The 18,959-nt window shown below is 38.8% G+C and overlaps 1 protein-coding gene across 18 annotated transcripts in view; it reads right to left on the bottom strand.

Moving 5' to 3' along the window:
- The window catches only part of cadpsa (Ca2+-dependent activator protein for secretion a), a 179,218-nt gene that overhangs the window by 136,218 nt on the left and 24,041 nt on the right, over positions 1 to 18,959 (bottom strand). For all 18 annotated transcript variants that reach the window (XM_055010580.1, XM_055010575.1, XM_055010576.1 and 15 more), the window contains exons 2-3: positions 9,851 to 9,964; positions 6,657 to 6,989 (exon numbers count right to left, since the gene is read on the bottom strand). In XM_055010580.1, coding sequence (XP_054866555.1) covers positions 6,657 to 6,989; positions 9,851 to 9,964 — 447 coding nt within the window. The remainder of the gene's footprint in view (positions 1 to 6,656; positions 6,990 to 9,850; positions 9,965 to 18,959) is intronic.

Here is an 18,959-nt window from a genome sequence, read left to right as displayed (position 1 = left end):
TAGACGGATTTCCAAGCTCACAATGTAGATTGAAGGATTCATTTGTAAAGAATTTTAATCCTGTTGAAATAATGTGGAGGTGCTGGAAACAAATACAATATTTGTAGAAAAAATGAAATTATATCTTCTTTTCACTCTGTGAGCCATCTGCTGATACTCTCAGTCCACCAAGGAAAGCACAGTTACACTACCAGTCAAAAGTTTGGACACACCTTCTCATTCAATGGTTTTTATTTATTTTCTACATTGTAGATTAATACTGAAGACATCAAAACTATAAAAGAATACATATGGAATTATGTTGTAAACAAAGAAGTGCTAATCTTCGGTATTAATTAACAATGTAGAAAATAATAGAAATAAATAAAAACCATTGAATGAGGTGTGTCTAAACTTTTTTACTGGTAGTGTACGTGATGATCGGCGTCTGTCTGTCTGTCTGTCTCTCTGTTCGCAACATTACTCAAAAACAAACTAATGGACTTTGATAATATTTTCAGGAAAGGTCAGAAATGACACAAGGACCAAGTGATTAGATTTTGGGAGTGATGCGGCTTATAGTCTGGACCCACGGATTTGTTAAAGATTCCTTTATATACCATTGATAGTGACATGGCGTCACTGTAACCATGACAACAAGTGAGCACTACATCAGCTGCCTGCTGATGATCATATGATTGTCATCCTACTACAAATCAACCGCTGTGGACTTATCGGAACTTATCTGTCGCAAATCATACAAGGAACAACCGATTAAATTGTGGGGGTGTTTCTGAGTCCCATCAATTTCTGCTGCCCACTACATATTTAGGTTATGTACATGTATAACACAGGCCTGTGCTCAGTGCAAGGTGATTTTGTTTGTGGGTACATCTATATTAAACGGACACAATCTATGTTGCTGTGATTTCCAGTATCAATAACTAATAAACAAATGCTGCATTTCAAAAAAAATATGCATTTCTGACCATGCCATATGGGGGAATGAACAGCCTTGCCGGAGTACTGTGCTCTCTGAGTGCTTTTTGTTTCATTCTGTGTTCAGGAATAGAAACCCTTGTTGAACTGAAGCCTCAAAATTGGTTGCCTTCACCATTCCCAGTGAAAGCAGAGTAACCATATGCCGTGTGAGATTAGTTGTTTAACTGTGGCTTGGTACTGTTGGATTTTAATTGGCAGTTATTAGCCACAGAGGGTAGGTCCTGCAACAACAAGCCAATATTTACTCTCAGCACTGAAAACTGGAAAACAAACAGCTCATTTAGTTTAAATGTCTTTGTTTCTTGTAATGGTTGGGCCTCCCTTCCTGTCTGCCTCTCCTAATCACCACCTCTGCTTATTTCACCTCATTCAGCCTCCTCTTTTTCTATTTCACACTTCCTCCCACAATACAATGTTCTTTTCCCTTTTCTCTGTTTCTTTTTTTGTCATTTTATTTATTTATTTGATTGGTGTAATATCTGAATTTAAACTAGTTAAGTTAAAAGAGTTTTAACGACCTGCTCATTTGCTATCATCATATCTAGATCCTTTGAAGTGAGACAGATAACACTGGACGCCAATAATAGAGGAAAACACCAATCACTGATTGTGTCATCCAATATCTGTGAGACTGTCCTGGGTACCTCTCTGATAAAATCACAGGAAAGCAGGGGTCTGCTGCTTTATATTAAGCTCAACAGACACCTAACAAAATAGGTTGAAAACTGCTAAGACAAGACTGCAGTTCCTGCCATCTATAGCAGGGGTTTCATGAATCCATGACAGCTTGATGCACCAGAATGAGGAACAGGAGACACAAACCATTTCAGATTTAGTCTTACAAACAATTTCAACAAGATAGTTTGTTTTACAAGAGATAGAGCTTCAAAGATGAAGATTAATTGGTTGGTTTGGAAAATGCATGTGTAAACAGAGCACTAGGCTTTTCCATGGGAAGCAGCTGGAACTGTGCCCATGGAGGAGATGCGACAGCTGCTAGTTGGGCTCAACAACACTGAGCGCTGAATGAACAAAAAGTGAAATTCAGGGGGAATCACTGCTGACATTAGCCATAACAACCTCAGTTTTTTTAGGTATACAAACCCAACAGCATGATGTATCAGCCCAAATGCTGATGATGAAATGAAACCAAAATGAAACCAAGCAGACCCTAATCTTCTAACCATCAACAGGGGTTGTGTGGAAAGGGTCCCTGCCTTCAGGTTCCTGGCTATGCACCTTGATGAAGGTTTCTTCTGGACTAACAACACTCCAGCAGTAATAAAGAGAGCACAGCATCGAATCCATTTCCTAAAGATTCTCAGAAAAAACAACCTGCAGGAAAATCTGCTAGTGTCCTTTTACTGCTGCTTCGTCGCGAGCATGTTGGTGTACTGTATCACTGTATGGTTCACCAGCTCCTCAGCAGCAGACAGGAGAGCCCTCCAGAGGATCATCAACACCACCCAGAGGACCATCGGCTGTCCACTGCCATCTTTGGACAAATCTTTCAGCTCTCGCTGCCCAAGTAGAGCAGCAGATATTCTTAAATGTTTAGACTCCAACTGTTTCACCCACTATCTTCAGAGACATGCTTCAGGTCCATCAAATCACAGATAAACTGGGTTAGCAGGCAGCTTCTAGACCAGAGGCATAAGAGAACGGAAGTCCACCAAACACTGTCTGGACCTGAGTACCGACTAGTAATTCCTAAAGCTACTTATGCATCCAAAGGACTGCGGATGGAAATTAGCTTAAAGCTAACTCTGGTGCAATACATCAAATGGAAACATTTATGTTTAATATTGTACATGGTCCCTTTTTAAATAAACTGATAATAATAATAATAATAATAATAATAATAATAATAATAATAATAATAATAATAATAATAATAATAATAATAATAATAATAATAATAATAATAATAATAATGTATTTATTAGTGATGCACTATGAGATTATTTATTGTACTGCAAATTTGTAATGACAATAAAGAAATGAATTTGGCTCCAAAACTTTATATATGAAAGAAAGTCTCTGCAAACAAGAGGGAAAAACAAGAGAAAACAAAATATATATGTCACAGCCACAGCTTAAGGCAGTGGGCTGTGGTAGTGCTTCCTCCTCCGGCCCTGCTCTCTCTCTCCTAGGTGTGTGTGTGGTGAAGCTGGCGGCAGGTGTGGTACATTTTAATCAGCGGACGATGCAGGTGGGAGCTGAGTGATTGGTCTCTGGGCGTCTCTATAAAAGCAGACTGATCCCCTCATTCGATGCTGGACTATTGTCTAATCTCCAGTCAGTACAGGGAGTAGAACTGTCTTTGCCATCAGCCTAAGAACTTTTATTAATCCTGTTTTCTGTGTTTACTGAAGCTGACTCCTGCCTGCTGTGCTCCTGGAATCATTGGTCTGCTGGTTCTCCGCTCTGCCACGGATTCTGTTATCTACCGGAGGATTTCCACCTCTCGCCAGCTTTATCCTGGAAACAACAGGCCACATCTGGGATGAAACACCCTGGGAGAAATACCTACCTCCATTGGACTCACAGACGCCAGCCAACCACCCACGTGTCGAACTCCAAGAGGGAGAGTGTCAGACCGATTCAGGCCACAGACTGTTTCCCCACTCGTCAGCTAAGTCTCCGAGCCCTAGTATCACCAGACTATCAGTTAATGTAGTGTAATATGTTGAATTATTCCAATCAGCATTCCGTATTAAACGTTATTTGTATTTTATGCTTTGCATTAGATAAGTACTAGTCTGGGGTTTTAGTTCAGGATTATTGAGTTTAGGCTGGGTTTTGTTTTGTATTTTCAGTTGTTTCCCTACCTTGGTGTTGCCATACGTGGGTTAACCTTAGTTTCAGTTTTCCATGTTCAAGTTTAGTTCTTCTGTGTCGACGATTCTAGTTCCATTTCCTGTATAAGGTTTGTTGTTGTGAATAAAGCATTGTTAAAACGTTTATGCTGGTGCTGTTTCATTTCCTACTCCTGAGCCTTTTTGAACCTGATATATATATATATATATATATATATATATATATATATATATATATATATATATATATATATATATATATATATATATATATATATATATTTAATTAGCTCGAGCTATTTCAATTAGCTCGAGGAAGTGTCTCCCTTTAAGCAAATCGTTTCCTGACCATTCTTTATGAGTTCACAGATTCTATGAATATGTTATATCTGCAAACCTGATAAACTGTATGTTACAAATATTACTGAATGAAGCCTTTTAGTTATAGTCTTGTACACTGCATGCATCGCATTGCCATGGACCCTCACATGTATTTAGCTGGTGATGCAAAAATATGATGTCATATGATGTAAAATGCTCAATATTCTGGGTTCAAATCTCTGCCTCGGGTCGTTCTGTGTGGAGTTTGCATGTTTTCCTTGTGCCCGTGTGGGTTCTCACCACGTCCTGCCACAGTCCAAAACATGCTGAGGTTAATTGGTGATTCTAAATTGTCTGTAGGTGTGAATGTGAGTGTGATTGTTTGTCTCTATATGTAGCCCTGTGATAGACTGTTACCTGTCCAGGTGAACCCTGCCTTCACCCTAAGTCAGCTGGGATAGACTCCAATCCTCCACTAATGAGGACTAAGCAGTATAGATAATGGATGGATGGAAAATCTATGTATGTAAGCCTGCCTTTTAGTCCCTCTCCTGTGTTCAGATTGCTGACTGCATTTGGTTTGCCATGAAACCTGAAAAAGCTTCAACCATGTCTAATAATTCTCTGTCTGCTCGATATGTACAGTGTCTTTAAGTCAAAGAATTTATCTCCTTTTATTGCTTTTCAATATTTAATCATGACCGTGATAATAGACTATGGTTACTAATGAAGACCTAAAGACACAAACATACCTATCATTCATAATAGGGAGGGATTCTCTTTCTGTACCTGGGACTGACGATTACAAGATCTTATTGCCAGAAGCTATGGACAAGCCTATCCACCAACGAGAGAAAGCCAAGTCTAAACCATGGTCTGTCTCCATCAGTTTTTGGCCAATGAGATTGTATCACATTTTATAAATATACACTGTATACTGAATACTGCATCCATTACCGGGAAGATGCCTTCAGATTAACACCTTTGTTAATTATAGTCCTCTGAACAGTGATGGTCCTTGATCAGCCTACTTGTTGCAGAACAAACAACTTTAACTGAGAGAAGTTGCCTGTCTGCTATCTCAGAAAGAACAATACTTCAAAGCTGCATTATGGATGGACACATTGTCCTGCAGCAATGGCAGCCAGCTTTCCAAGCTTTCCTGTCTTTTTTTCTTTGACTGCATCTTTCAGTTGTTGCGATTCTGATGCACTGTAGTCCCCACTAACGGCTTAAAAACTCACTCATGAGCAATCCCTCTGTCCCAAAATGAAGCCATAATCTTGCCAACAGATGCCACTTGCTTGAACTTTTATGCTTGCTTGCTTGAACCAATATGTTGTGTCCCTGTTGGTTCTCCACCGCTGATATGCTGCTATAGGCCTAGGCTGCTGGAGGACCTCTCTGGATGCACTGAGTCCTTCTCTAACTACATTTATATTTACTATATATATACCGTTATTGCATTACACTCACTCTGTTTCTCCCTGTGTCCTTTCTCTGAGTGTCCCTGATCCCAGAGCTGGATGCTTCAGATCTGTGGTGGTTCTCCCACCAACTGGCCTAATCTCCATCTGTGGGATGCTGCTGCTGCTGACCTTCCTCCAGCCCACTGCTTCCAGCTGCCCATTTCCATCAATCTACTCTGCATTGTCATCACTATACTTGATTTGCTCACCTACATATTTTTGAATTTACCACCAGCTATATATGTAGTATATTTAATGCCAGAGCCGTACACCATAGCAGTAAACTATAATTAGTTTCCATGTTAGTTGTACTTTGCATGTATCATCTGTCTTATCATGCATGTATCAAATTGCGTGTTTTATGGTCCTTGTGTCCCACCCCCCACCTCTCTATCTCTATCCCTCTACCTCTTCCCCTCTACCTCTACCCCTCTATCTCTACCTTTCTACCTCTTCTGTCCCTCTCAACCCGCCCGGCCAGCAGCAGATGGGTTCCCCCACATTAGAGCCGGGTTCTGCTCGAGGTTTTTTTCCCTGTTAAAAGGGTGTTTTCCTGCCACTGTCACCTTTTGGCTTGCTCTGGGGGTTCAGGCATATGGGTTCTGTAAAGCGTCTTGAGACAATATATAATCGGCGCTATATAAATAAAATTGAATTGAATTGAAAAATTGATTTGGGAACAAAGTAGTGAACTTTCTTCTTGAAGAAGAAGCTTTAAGTCAGCCTCGACAAGGAAATCTTACATGCCTGTTTTCTTTGATCAACAAACCATTCCCACACCTTGAGTGATACAGAAACGTCTGAGTGGTGCAGACAAACAATCCCTTCAACTAAACAAACAGTTACAATAAACAAAAGCACAGGTTTGAAATGACATTCTTGTTTTTAAATGAAAAAAAACACTGCTCACTTGAACTGACTCCAAATCATTAAGATTCAGAATTAAAGGACACATCCAAGTTCATGCTGCGATTTTAAGGTAGAAATAACCAAGTGAAGGGCAAAGACAAACAGACAGAATGCACACATATTCCATATGCAAGTGGCACGATATGTATGGACTGACCTGGCAGGCATTATAGAGGAGCTGGTGCTCAAACTTCTTTATGCCCAGGATCTGTTGGAACATCTCATAGAGCTGGTCCTTACTGAGGATGAGTTCTGAGGCAGCACTCGCTGTCATTCTCTGCTGATGTTTCCTGGGGTCTTCTTCACCTCGGTAGATCGTATCAAACTTGGCCATCCAGGAGCTCAGCACCGTCTCCTTGCTCAGGCCGTCGATTTCAGGCAGGCTACGCACCCTCTTCTCTATGTGCTTCTTAAATACTTCTCGAGAGTCACTTGCCGAGCAGCCGCCGCTCTGCACCATGCGGCACACACGGTCACTTCTCAGGAAGACCTGCAATGAAGTTGTGAACCTGCAGATCAGTTTGCTTTCCTGCCCAAAGTATGTATACTGTATAGAAACAGGAGTGCTGGCTAAAGTCTGTTTGGATTTTGAGCTTTGACAGAAGGATGCTGTCAAGTTCTAACATGTTGCTATTGTTTTTGAAATGTTTTATAAATGTATTTTTGTACTTTCCCTATTGTAGCACTTTGAGATTCTTTATATAAAGTGCATTATAAATTAAAGGCATTATTATTATTATTATTATTATTATTATTATTATTATTATTATTATTATTATTATTATTATTATTATTATTATTATTATTATTATTATTATTATTAAAGCTACAACATGGGCAAATCTCTGGATAAACATAGAAAAACCTTTAGACTGATACCACCGAGCTACATAAGTGAATAGCGTAGTACATCCATCCTTGCAATGGCCCAGTTACTCTGCTGCTATTCTGACTCTTTCTTTCACTTGGTCTACTAACAGTGTGATGCAATCTTTGACACAGTACATAGATTTTCTTGTGTTTTCTGTTTATATTTTTTTTTTGAAAGATAGATGTAAATACAGTACCGGTCAAAAGTTTCTTGAACACTCCAATTTTTCCTTTTTTTTTTTTTATTAGAAACTATGCATATTAATATCTCATTGTACTCTGAAAAGTACAGTTCAGTTGCTACAAAACATCTCCTGGAAATCACACCTCACCAACAAGTCGCTATATGTTTCACATCCATGCTTGTCAGCCATCATTAGGCAACATAGTCTAGCCCTGACTGGACATTTGGTGAGACACAATGAAGAAGCTGGTAGTTGTTATGGAAACCTGATACTATTAGAAGGACTGGCAGGCCGAGCACAACCCTTTCATGCATGAATTAGGATAACCTCAGTCAGGATTTTTTTTTACCAATTGTTTTTATTCATCTCTAGGCATGAAAAACAAGGTTTGAACTTCATTTTTTTTCAACCCATTTTTATAAAAATATATTTACATGTCCACTCAGAAGGCCACCATGCATTTTGTTTTAGAAATATGGATTTAACAGACAAATGAATAAAATGATATACAGTGTATTGAACTGTGAAATGTGATGTGAACTATAAAATAATGTAATGTATGCATAAATAATCCAAACAGCATTGAGGGATTCACTCTCTTGTATAGAGTCCCAGGTCTCTGGCTCATTGTCCATCCATCGTCAGCCAAATCACGATGTACTGCCCCAGCAATAACTTACACTGAATGCTTTCATGGCTAGCTTTACTGCAAGGGAACTATTGTAAACTTTGCCAGCACATCCAAATCAAAGTCAAATCTGTTTTATTAGCCAGGTCATAACAGAAATAGTATACACACCACTGGCACTGTCTCTGAACTGAGCATAGCATGACACTAATAATAATATCTAGTGATGCATCCTTTCTGGACTCATTGTCCTCAGCTCCACTGTCACTACTACGACTATTTACTAATCCTTCCCTTTCTGGTAGCCATTCCTCCTCACTTCTACTAGCGTCATCCTTCTCACTTGACTGTGGTAATTCCCCTACTATCCTGTCGGCCTGTCTATGATGCCGTGCTGCTGAGCTCTACAAAATAGAAATACATACAATAACTTCCAGTTACAGTCTAAAAACATTAACAAGCTTATTTACAGCCAAAATAAGTTCCTGCAGATGACGTATTTTCAAGAACAGCAGCAGTAATAGCCTAATTGTGGTCAATGAATTGCAGTTGAAATATAGCTGGTGATGCATGATGTACACTTTAGTAGTGAGATTAATCATAATTTCCTCCCAATATAACATCAATACTTGGAAAATTTTACAATTGCATGTCTCCTTAGATGTTCCTTGATGTCACCATATTTTTCTTTCCTGCAAAGGTCTCTTTTTACAGAAGGTTTGAACAAAAGAAAATGAGCTACTTGTGTGTTTCTGGTTGTGTGTCGGCCATCTTGGTTTCACTCTTTTTTAAGATGAATTTGCAATGGCTAGCCAATCACTGGCAGTGGATGAAATGATGCAATAGGATCCACTGTAGTGACTGATGTGAAACAATGCCATCAAAACTCATGCACATACAAGAAAACAGCTTTTGAAGAGCTGCACACTGTAGTGACCTCTATGCATGAAAGGGTGAAGGAAGATGCTAGAAGAAGACACTGATCTGGAAGGCAATGAACTTGGACTGCATTGTTGGACAGGGAGCTGGAGGAAGAACTTTAGTCATGTCACCGATTCGGTCGGATGCACTGAATGAATGATTTCTTGCAATGTGGGCAGTCCGAAAACTCTAGCATGTGAGTCTCCACAAATACTGACTGTAAATGACACTTTATAAATGAACAGCTCAGTTTAGAATGTTTAGAAATAGGACACAGAGAATCTAGACTCTGGTGTTCACTATGCCTTATTCCTTCTTCTACTCTGGTTCAATCAAACTCACTGAGTGCCCGTCTGCATCATTTAGCAGAACCAAGACCACTTATTTCCACTGAGATCTGGATACTTTACATTGAATCATTAGTTTTTCTGCTGGGAAGGATTTATTTCAAACAACAGTCAGCTTACAAAGGGAAGTTCACAGCTTGCAAAAGGCAGTTTTATCCTTTGAAAGGGCATAAGGATTGCAGACATTAATGTATATATGATAAAAATAAAGAATTAGCATTTAATTGATTCTTTCAGTTGTAAGAGACAGGTTTCATGGCCAGTCAGATACAAATGTAAATGGAAAATTAATGTATAAATATATTTACACTCAGTCAAAAAGATTCATTCCTGAGCTGACAAATGACTACATTTAATTTGCTTCGTGTGAATAGTGGTGTAAAAGATGATATTAACTCACCTCATAGTAACTCTGCACAGCATTGATGAAGGCCTCATCAGCCACAATCTGAGTTTCTCCGTTGAGGAATGCCTGGAAACGATCTTTGACTGTCTGCAGTTGCTGCTTACTGATCTGAGGGAGACATTACCAGACAGAAGGATGTTAAAACATAGTCAGTGACAACTTAAAAGTAAGAGTAATCCAATTTTATAATAATAATAATGAAATGAGCTCATCAGAAGTGATTAAAACACTGTTATATGCCTAATTAAACATGTTTTGTGTCCTTTTTTACATTCTTTGTCTCATTACTTTGAAACATCGATCCTTAATTCTCAGGAAAACAGAAAACATCCAGCTCCATTGGTATCCATTCATGTAACTGAAATAATGTTTTTAAAACAAGAGAACAACATGGAGGGTTATTCTGGAAACCAGGACAACCCCTATAAATGATGTTCAATACAATTCACTTTCGAATAATAAAACTGAATGAATTAAATATTTTGAATATTTAAATTTATATAAAATTTTATATTTAATTATAGATAGATAGATAGATAGATAGATAGATAGATAGATAGATAGATAGATAGATAGACATTAGTGTATGCGAGTTCCTCCTTTCGAAACTATTGGCTTCCACACTTAGAAACAGATTGAGAGTGATCTCCCACATTGCGCTGTAAACATCATTGCGATGGTACCATCCACTGTTCAGCCGGTGCCTCAAAAACTATTTGAACATGTTTCTTTGCAGCTCAATGTCAGAGTTTCTGCGGCTTTTTGAGTTCTCCTCTGCTACTTCTTCTCCACTTACACCACCGTTCAAAACTTTGGGGTCATTCAGACAATTTTATGGTTTCTATAAAAACTCCCACTTTTATCCATGTGCTAACATAACTGCACAAGGGTTTTCTAATCATCAATGAGCCTTTCAACACCATTAGCTAACACAATGTAGCATTAGAACACAGGAGTGATGGTTGCTGGAAATGTTCCTCTGTACCTCTATGGAGATATTCCATTAAAAATCAGCTGTTTCCAGCTACAATAGTCATTTACTACATTAACAATGTCTAGACTGGATTTATCATTCATTTAATGTTATCTTCATTGAAAAAAACTGCTTTTATTTCAAAAATAAGGACAAGTGACCCCAGACTTTTGAATGGTAGTGTATATCTGTCCTGTTACAGTTTTTGTGTGCCTTTGTCCACACACTAGTCTGTCCATGGGTTTGCCAGACTCTGGAAACCAACGCACACAGAGCAGAAAAGACACGAGCAGACAGAATGAGTGACAGCAGAAATGAGAAAAATGATACTAGAGTTGACAACAACTCAGCAGGGTATATATATCATATGGGCTAATGGCTGTAGCTGGATTACTCTGTTGCTTATCTAGTACACAACTTTGTTGTCAGCTCATTGTGTAGTGCTAGCTATTAGCATCAAGATGTATTCCCTGTTTTTTATTATACTGTCACTTGTCATGATCTGTCTATCTATCCAGCTCTGCACAGACAAAGAGTCATAGTTAAAGAAAAATGTACCTGCAGACACTTATGTCTATTTTGCACTATACTGTAGTATGTTATATGTCATAAGGCATGTTTATACACCGATCATAGATGTTAACAGAGTGAGTGAAAGTGTTACATGTGCATTGTCTGGTATAGTCCTGACTCTTGCTCACCAATATCCACAATGAGGTGACCTCTGCATTTTTAACCACTGAAGGAAATGGCCATGACATTTCTGCATATGTTTATTTCTAAATGATTCAAATAAAAAAAAAAAAAAAGAAAGAAAGAAAGAAAAAAGAAGTGTTGGTCAGCTGTCTGCACTTTTTAATTTCCTAGCTGGCCACTGTAGAAGCTTCTTTCAGTTTTATTCGAGTATTATACATGTTGTGGCTAATACGGCTAACGGGAGATGTCTTGTGATATCGAACTGAACTTCACTGCAAAACAGACAGACTATATTGTTCCAGTCTTCAGCCATCCACTGCACTGTTCCTGTGTTTTCCATACTTTTTTAAAAGTACATCTGCAGCAAGTAACCCTGTTTTTCTCGCTTCTCCTCAGCAATGATGGGAACTCATTGCCTGGTTTGAATAAACTCAGCTGTCAGTAAACAAAAGGTCTTGAGATTTTATTGCTTTCCCATACAGTTAGCAGAATGGGAAGAACAGAGAAATGAGTATTTTTCTGATTTGTGTGACTTCCTGAATCATTCCAAAATGGTTAGCTCCACTGCTAACCTGCTTGCACCAGATAGACAGTATTAGCTATGCTCTGAGGCTTTGTATAACTTTTCTATTGGCTCATAAGACATTAACAATCAACAATAATCAGGAAGACCACATGAAAATGTTCGTTTCATTTTTTCATTTGTTACGCTGATGATAATACACAGCTCTGGATAATAAATAGAAGAAAAGCATTTGCATCAAGACATCACACTATTTACACATTTCAAAAAGTAGAAGGGCTGCCTCATACTCAAAACACAAATGATCAATAGAAATAGACACTCATTACAGTTACCTCACAAGCAACAATTACAGAGCAATACAGTAACATGAGAAAAAGAAGAATGGAGAGTGAGACAAAACAACTCATTATCAATTCAATTACCTTACAACTTCATATAGTCTAATAACTTTTTCTTTATATACACACCAATCAGCCACAACATTATGACCACTGACATTGATCATGTTGGTACTATGGGGTGTTCTGCTGGAAAACTTTGGATTTTGGCGTCCAGACTTAGACACCAAAATAAACATTGTAACAGAACAAGCACACTCCCTCATGCAAAAAACAATTCCAAATGTCACTGGCCTACCCTTGAAGGAAGATGCACCCCACCACCACCATCTCAAAAACATCAAACAATCAGAAACAATTTGAGAAACGTGACAATCACCCAATATGTTGATTTGACCTCCAAATTTCCTAAACCCCATTCTGATCAAGCATCAACACAATGCAGTGGAATAAGTTTGGTTCACAGAGGCCCCACTGCACAACCCAGAGTACCCAAAGGATCCACTGCCAATGTCCTGAAGCCAGACCCCATTGGACACCCTGAGAGGTCCTCTGGTCCATGTCCAATGGTTCAGAGCAACTTTGACCACATAAGGGGGACCAACACAATATTAGGCAGGTGGTCATAAAGTTATGAATGATTGGTGTATATGCATTCTGGAATAGTGAGGCCAATTCTTTTATATCGTGTTACTGTAGACTGAAAACATTTGGGTTTGATATCAAACGATGAATATGAGACAAGAGATCAACATTTCAGCTTTTATTTCCAGGTACGTCCATCTAGATCTGATACACAACTTAGTAGATAGAGTCTTTTGTCTGAACACACACATTTTTATGTGAGCAGAAGTATTTGAACATGTGTTTGATACCCATGCATTCTTGTCACAAACAATCAGGCATTTAGATTCTCTAAATGCATTAGAAAATCTACTGGGTCAAAAATATACATACAGCAATGCCATTTAATTTATTTATATATTTGGTTAAATGTCCTTTGGCATTTTCAATTCGGTTTGGTAGCCATCCACAAGCTTATGATTGTATCTTTGACCATTCCACTAGACAGAACTGGAACAATTAAACTAAATTTGTTAACTCTCTGAACCAGGTTCTTGATGGGGTTTCAGTCAGAACTTCCGGGAGGCTCATAAAAAATGTAGAGATGTGCAGATGTACAGAGTGCTGTTCAATATTCACAACTGGATACACTATTCAAATATGCATACTATATGGCAGCTAATAGATTTTCCTCTAATCAGATATGCTTATTTGTTTTATATAAGATTTGTTTTGTCAATATATACAGAATCTGACTGCATGTCTAATGTATTGACCCACACGGTAGCGTGTAGTGCGCATTTTGCTTTCACAAGAGCCATTTTCCCCTCAGGACTACCGCTCTTGGGCTCTACACTATTTTCTGAAAGTACTGTTCCACTCCACTTATGCATGTTAAAAGGCATCTGTTACAATGAGATGCTCTGTTACCACTGCCACTCTAGGGGGAGAAAAAAGCTTTGAAAGAAGGAGGGGCGGCAGACAGGAAGGAGAGAAACAATCTTTGGAAGAAGGGAGAGAAGGAAAAATTTAATTCTACTAAATAAAAAAGCAGCACTGTAAAAAAATAGTAACTAAGGATAGAGCAGAAGGAAATAAATAAATTGAAATATGAACTAGAAAAGCACTGAGGGTGCAGTATTCTGTCAAGGCTGCTCATTCCTTGTATGATTTGCAAGGGATAAGTCCCGATAAGTCCACAGTAGTCAATTTGTAGTAGGATCGCGATCATGTGATCATCAACAGGCAGCTGACATAGTGTTCAGCTGTTGTCATAATTACAGTGACATTGTTCTGTTATCAATGATACAGAAATCATGGTTCCAGTCTATAAGTCGCATCACCGCCAAAATCTAATCAACTGGTCCTTGTGTCATTTCTGACTTTCCCTGTAAATTTCATCTAAATCCATTGGTCTATTAATGAGTAATGTTGCTAACGAACAGACAGACAGACAGACAGACAGACAGACAGACAGACAGACAGACAGACCAACACCGATCGTCACATAACTCCACCACGTTTCTTGGTGAAGTAACAAGAAATGAAGAAAGGTTGATTCATAAGAGGAAAGGATGTATATTGTAGTTTAAGGGGATCAAAGTGCAAATGCCCTACTATTATATAGCAGACCTTTCTAATGTAAACATAAAATCCAGACCTCAAAATAATGTCTTTTTAATCTATGGTGGTGCTTGCTCAATTTTTCCATGGTTGAATGGTAGATTTCATAAGAAGCACAGATTGTTTTATGTGCATCTGTCTGCAATCTGGTTAAAAATTGCAATTCTCAGAAAACTCAGCTTGACAGACTGAGGCCATTGATGGCCAAATGACGCAAATGACTATAAGACAGAAAAGAATGCAGCTAAAAGGTTAATAGTGATACCAGTTTAGCAACTTTCTCACTGCATCTGACCCTTTTGAAGCTGTAGTAGTTAATATTTTACTAGGGCTGTCAAAATTAGCGCATTAACGCGGATTAATCCAGCACCATAATTAATCAGATTAAAAATTTTAACGCTGTTAACGCATCTGCAGCGCAAAATGACTCAAAATCCCTGAAACGTCTCTGGCAACGCATTTTAGGTATTTTCAATTTGATGGGTCGCTTCTATTTCACCGGCGCAGCTTTGCCAGTGTTTACGGCTTTAGTTTATCAGCTCAGGAAATACACAGACCAATTAGGTACAAGTTCAGCCATCCCATGTGACGCTACTCAGTCAATGGTCTCTGCATTCCAACCTAAACATCGCAGCTGAGTTCAGAAAACAGGTGAGTGACAGATGAGAGGAGGACGGACAAAAAGATAAATAAGAAAAGCACTCAGAGAGTGCAGTGGTCTGCCAAGACTGTTCATTCCTCAGTTTGTGTATTCAGAAATCACAGCAACACAGAATCTGGCCGTTTAATATAGATCAACTCACAAACTAACTAAACAAATACAAAATTACCTTGCATAAGCACAGGCATGTGTTATACATGCGTACCTTAGTGTAGTACAGATACTGAATTGCGTGACTGAAATATGTAACGGGTCGAGTGAATTGTTGCAGGTGTTACCGACCCGATTCTGCCACCAAACCGTGATTGGGCAGCCTCAGATAGTGCTAGCCCGCTAAGCTTAGCATGGCTCGTTAATGGTAACAGCCAATACAAGTCCGGATAAACTTTGCAGGGGGAGAACTAGGCACTTTATTGAACTGGCAGCAACTGTCCACACTTACAGTTCATCCAGGTACACTGGTTTCTGGCTGTATCATCAAGGTGCATCTCACTATGCCTCTGCTTCCACACTCATCTCTGCAACACACACACTGCTACAGCACTCCTCCTCACGTCATCCTTACTCACACACACACACACACACACACACACACACACACACACACACACACACACACACACACACACACACACACACACACACACACACACACACACCGCAACTTGCCTAGGTTAAAGGAGAGCAGGCTTGGCCTGCAACACAGGTAACTGACACAGTGTTTACTTGTCATGGTTACGGCGACGCTGTCCCAGCCACTATATCTGGCAATGTAAAATTCTTAACAAATCTGTGGATCCAGACTATAAGCTGCATCACTGCCAAAATCTAATGAGGTGGTCCTTTTGTCATTTCTGATCTTCCCTGAAAATTTCATCCAAATCCGTTGGTCTGTTTTTGAGTAATGTTGCAGACGGACAGACAGATTCACAGACAAACGTACGCTGATCGTCACATAAATCCACCACGTAATAAACAAATCGACACCTTGAGGAAAGTCGCCCTGCACATGTTGACTATGTTTGGCTCAACATACAGCTGTAAGCCAGCTTCTCAATTATGAATATAATCCAAACTAAATATGGTTCCAGACTCACCAATGAGCTCCAAATGTGTTTGAGAATAACCCTGACACCATTCAGACCATGATTCAGAAAACTGACAGCTCAGTTCTCCCATTAAGCAGCAGGAATATAAGGGGAGTGATATAAGACAGAAAAAAATGTAAAAGTGTTCAACTGTTTAAATTTTCTGAGATTTAGGTTTTGTTAAAGATGTATGTAAGTTGGTTCAGGTTGTTCAGTCATTATTTTAGTCATTATCAAGTGGATTTTCGCCATAAGTCAGAACTCTGGTGAAAATGTAAACATTGCATTACAATATTGATCAGTTCTTTGGAAAAGTCATGAATACCAACAGCTTTCATGTATGTATGAATCATTGTAGAAGAAGATGACAGAATATTGTAACGGACAAATATTGATGTTGATGTTGAGGTTTTTTTTTTTTTGTAATTCACTTTTTATTAGTTTTCAACTTTTATAACAGTTAAATGAAAACATAACATCAATAATAACAATAATAGTAACAATAATCACAAATGGATAAATTAAGAAAGAAGAAAAAATAAATGAGACAAATAAAACAAAACAAAACAAAAAACAAAAAAAAAAAAAAAAAAAAAAAAAAAGGGAAAAATTATAAAAGTAAACTGAACCAAGATAAAACAGAATTAAGTCTCTCGTGTTACACAGGGTAAACAATTAAGTAACTCATCTTTCCAAAAGAATGACAAAAACAGGCATAGGCTAAGACAATAAGATATCAGCACAGGTGTCATATATCACTGTACCACACTCATACTTGGTGTTGCCAAGATAGAAGTCCAATCACAAGAGATACAAGATACAAAATACAAATCATGAGAAAAGCACACATTACCATCCATTCAGCTTATTCCTTCCCATGTACTACTTCAACCATAAAGGGGCCCCATATCTTTTGAAATATATTTAGTTTATTATTAATTTTAAAGATAGACTGTTCAAAATTTGCTATTTTAGTCATTTCCCCCATCCATTCACTAAAAGATACTATATTATCAGTTTTCCAGTGTCTCAGTACTATTCTGCACCCTGTGGAGAGGGCCAGCCTACACCACAGGGTCTGTTGAACTGTGAGGCCCTCCTCTCTCACACCTATTCCTAATGTGCAAAGTGCAGGGTTTTGCACAAACTTTGTACCGAGTACTTTGTTGACAAATCCTATTATAGTCTTCCATAAATTCTGGGTCAGGTAACAATCGTAAAGCATGTGTAAGAGTGTGCCTTTACTCCTGTGGCATCTCCAACATAAATCTGAGTCCCGCAGTTTCAGTTTGGCCATCTTACATGGGGTCCAATAACATCTATGAATGATTTTGTATATAATTAATCTGGTCTGTATTTCCCTTGATATCTTATACCATGACCCTGTAATATCCTTCCACATCTCCTCAGATATTTCTCCTCCCAAATCTTCCTCCCAAACCCTCTTGAGTCCTGAAAGTCCTGGTGGATGAGATTGTCTCATTAAGCTATAAAATGCAGATGCTGTTTTTTTGGTCAGCTGATTGGCCTGTATCATTTCCTGTACTAATGTTTCCTTTATTAGGGGTGTCCTCTTTTGCATGGATAACAAACAGATGTTGAGGTTTTAATGTTTATTGTTCAATTCGAGATTTATCTAATGTCAGTGAACGTGCCATATTTCATTAGCTCACTTCTGATTGGCTCAGAGTCAGCAATAGTGTGTGTGTGTGTGTGTGTGTGTGTGTGTGTGTGTGTGTGTGTGTGTGTGTGTGTGTGTGTGTGTGTGTGTGTGTGTGTGTGTGTGTGTGTGTGTATGTGTGTTGCTCCACGTTGGTTTGTGTGTCGAGTGAGAGAGAGCTGGGAATGGCAGCTAATTCTGGAGCTAAGTTACAGGTTTTTTTTGTAGATATTGTGATGTTGACTACGGCCCACAGTTGCCTGTTTGAAGGTTCAATAAACAACCAGAGATAAAGTCTCACTCATTCATCACAGAGGGTCACTATAATACGTTGCACTGTTTCTACAACTTGATCTAATAATGCCATTGTTCGTAAGTGTTTCGTCCTGTTCCGAGAGTTTTATTATACCTAACTTCACTTCCATGGAGATGGCTTTCCTTTTCTTCGAAGCACTGCCAAGGGAAGAGTCGGACTTACACCTGGGAGCCATAATGAAGGACAGAAAGTTAGTGAATGTAGCACAATCCAATGTGGCGTATAACTAGAGAATGTAAACAAAGCCGTTTTATAGCGTCGCGTGATGACATATTTGTCCGCTCCATTCGTGAACTAGTTCACGTAACGAGTTCTGACATATCAACGAAATGCCGTAAGTTGATGATGTCGTAAACCGAGGACCCCCTGTATTGTGTGAGCTTATGATGGAATTTGCGGGATTGTATAACAAAGCTTATGAATGTTTGATAAAATGGTCCACAAGTTATCCTGCACTTCTATGTTGTTCCATTATGTTGACAGTTCAGATGCACGTTTTCTTTGTCTTGATGTGAGATAAGTGATGCTGTGACATGGTAAGTGCATCGAGCTGCTAGGATGATGGCACTTCCTGTTGTAGCAGATCTCTTTAGCGTGCCAAGAGAAAGGTCATGCCAAGGAACAAATGCTTTCTTTGTTTAGAGTCTGGGTGCACCTA

Source organism: Amphiprion ocellaris, chromosome 5, assembly GCF_022539595.1.
Source record: "Amphiprion ocellaris isolate individual 3 ecotype Okinawa chromosome 5, ASM2253959v1, whole genome shotgun sequence".
Taxonomy (NCBI): domain Eukaryota; kingdom Metazoa; phylum Chordata; class Actinopteri; family Pomacentridae; genus Amphiprion; species Amphiprion ocellaris.
The sequence above is the reverse complement of the archived record's forward strand: the minus strand, read 5'-3'. Positions and strand labels throughout refer to the sequence as shown.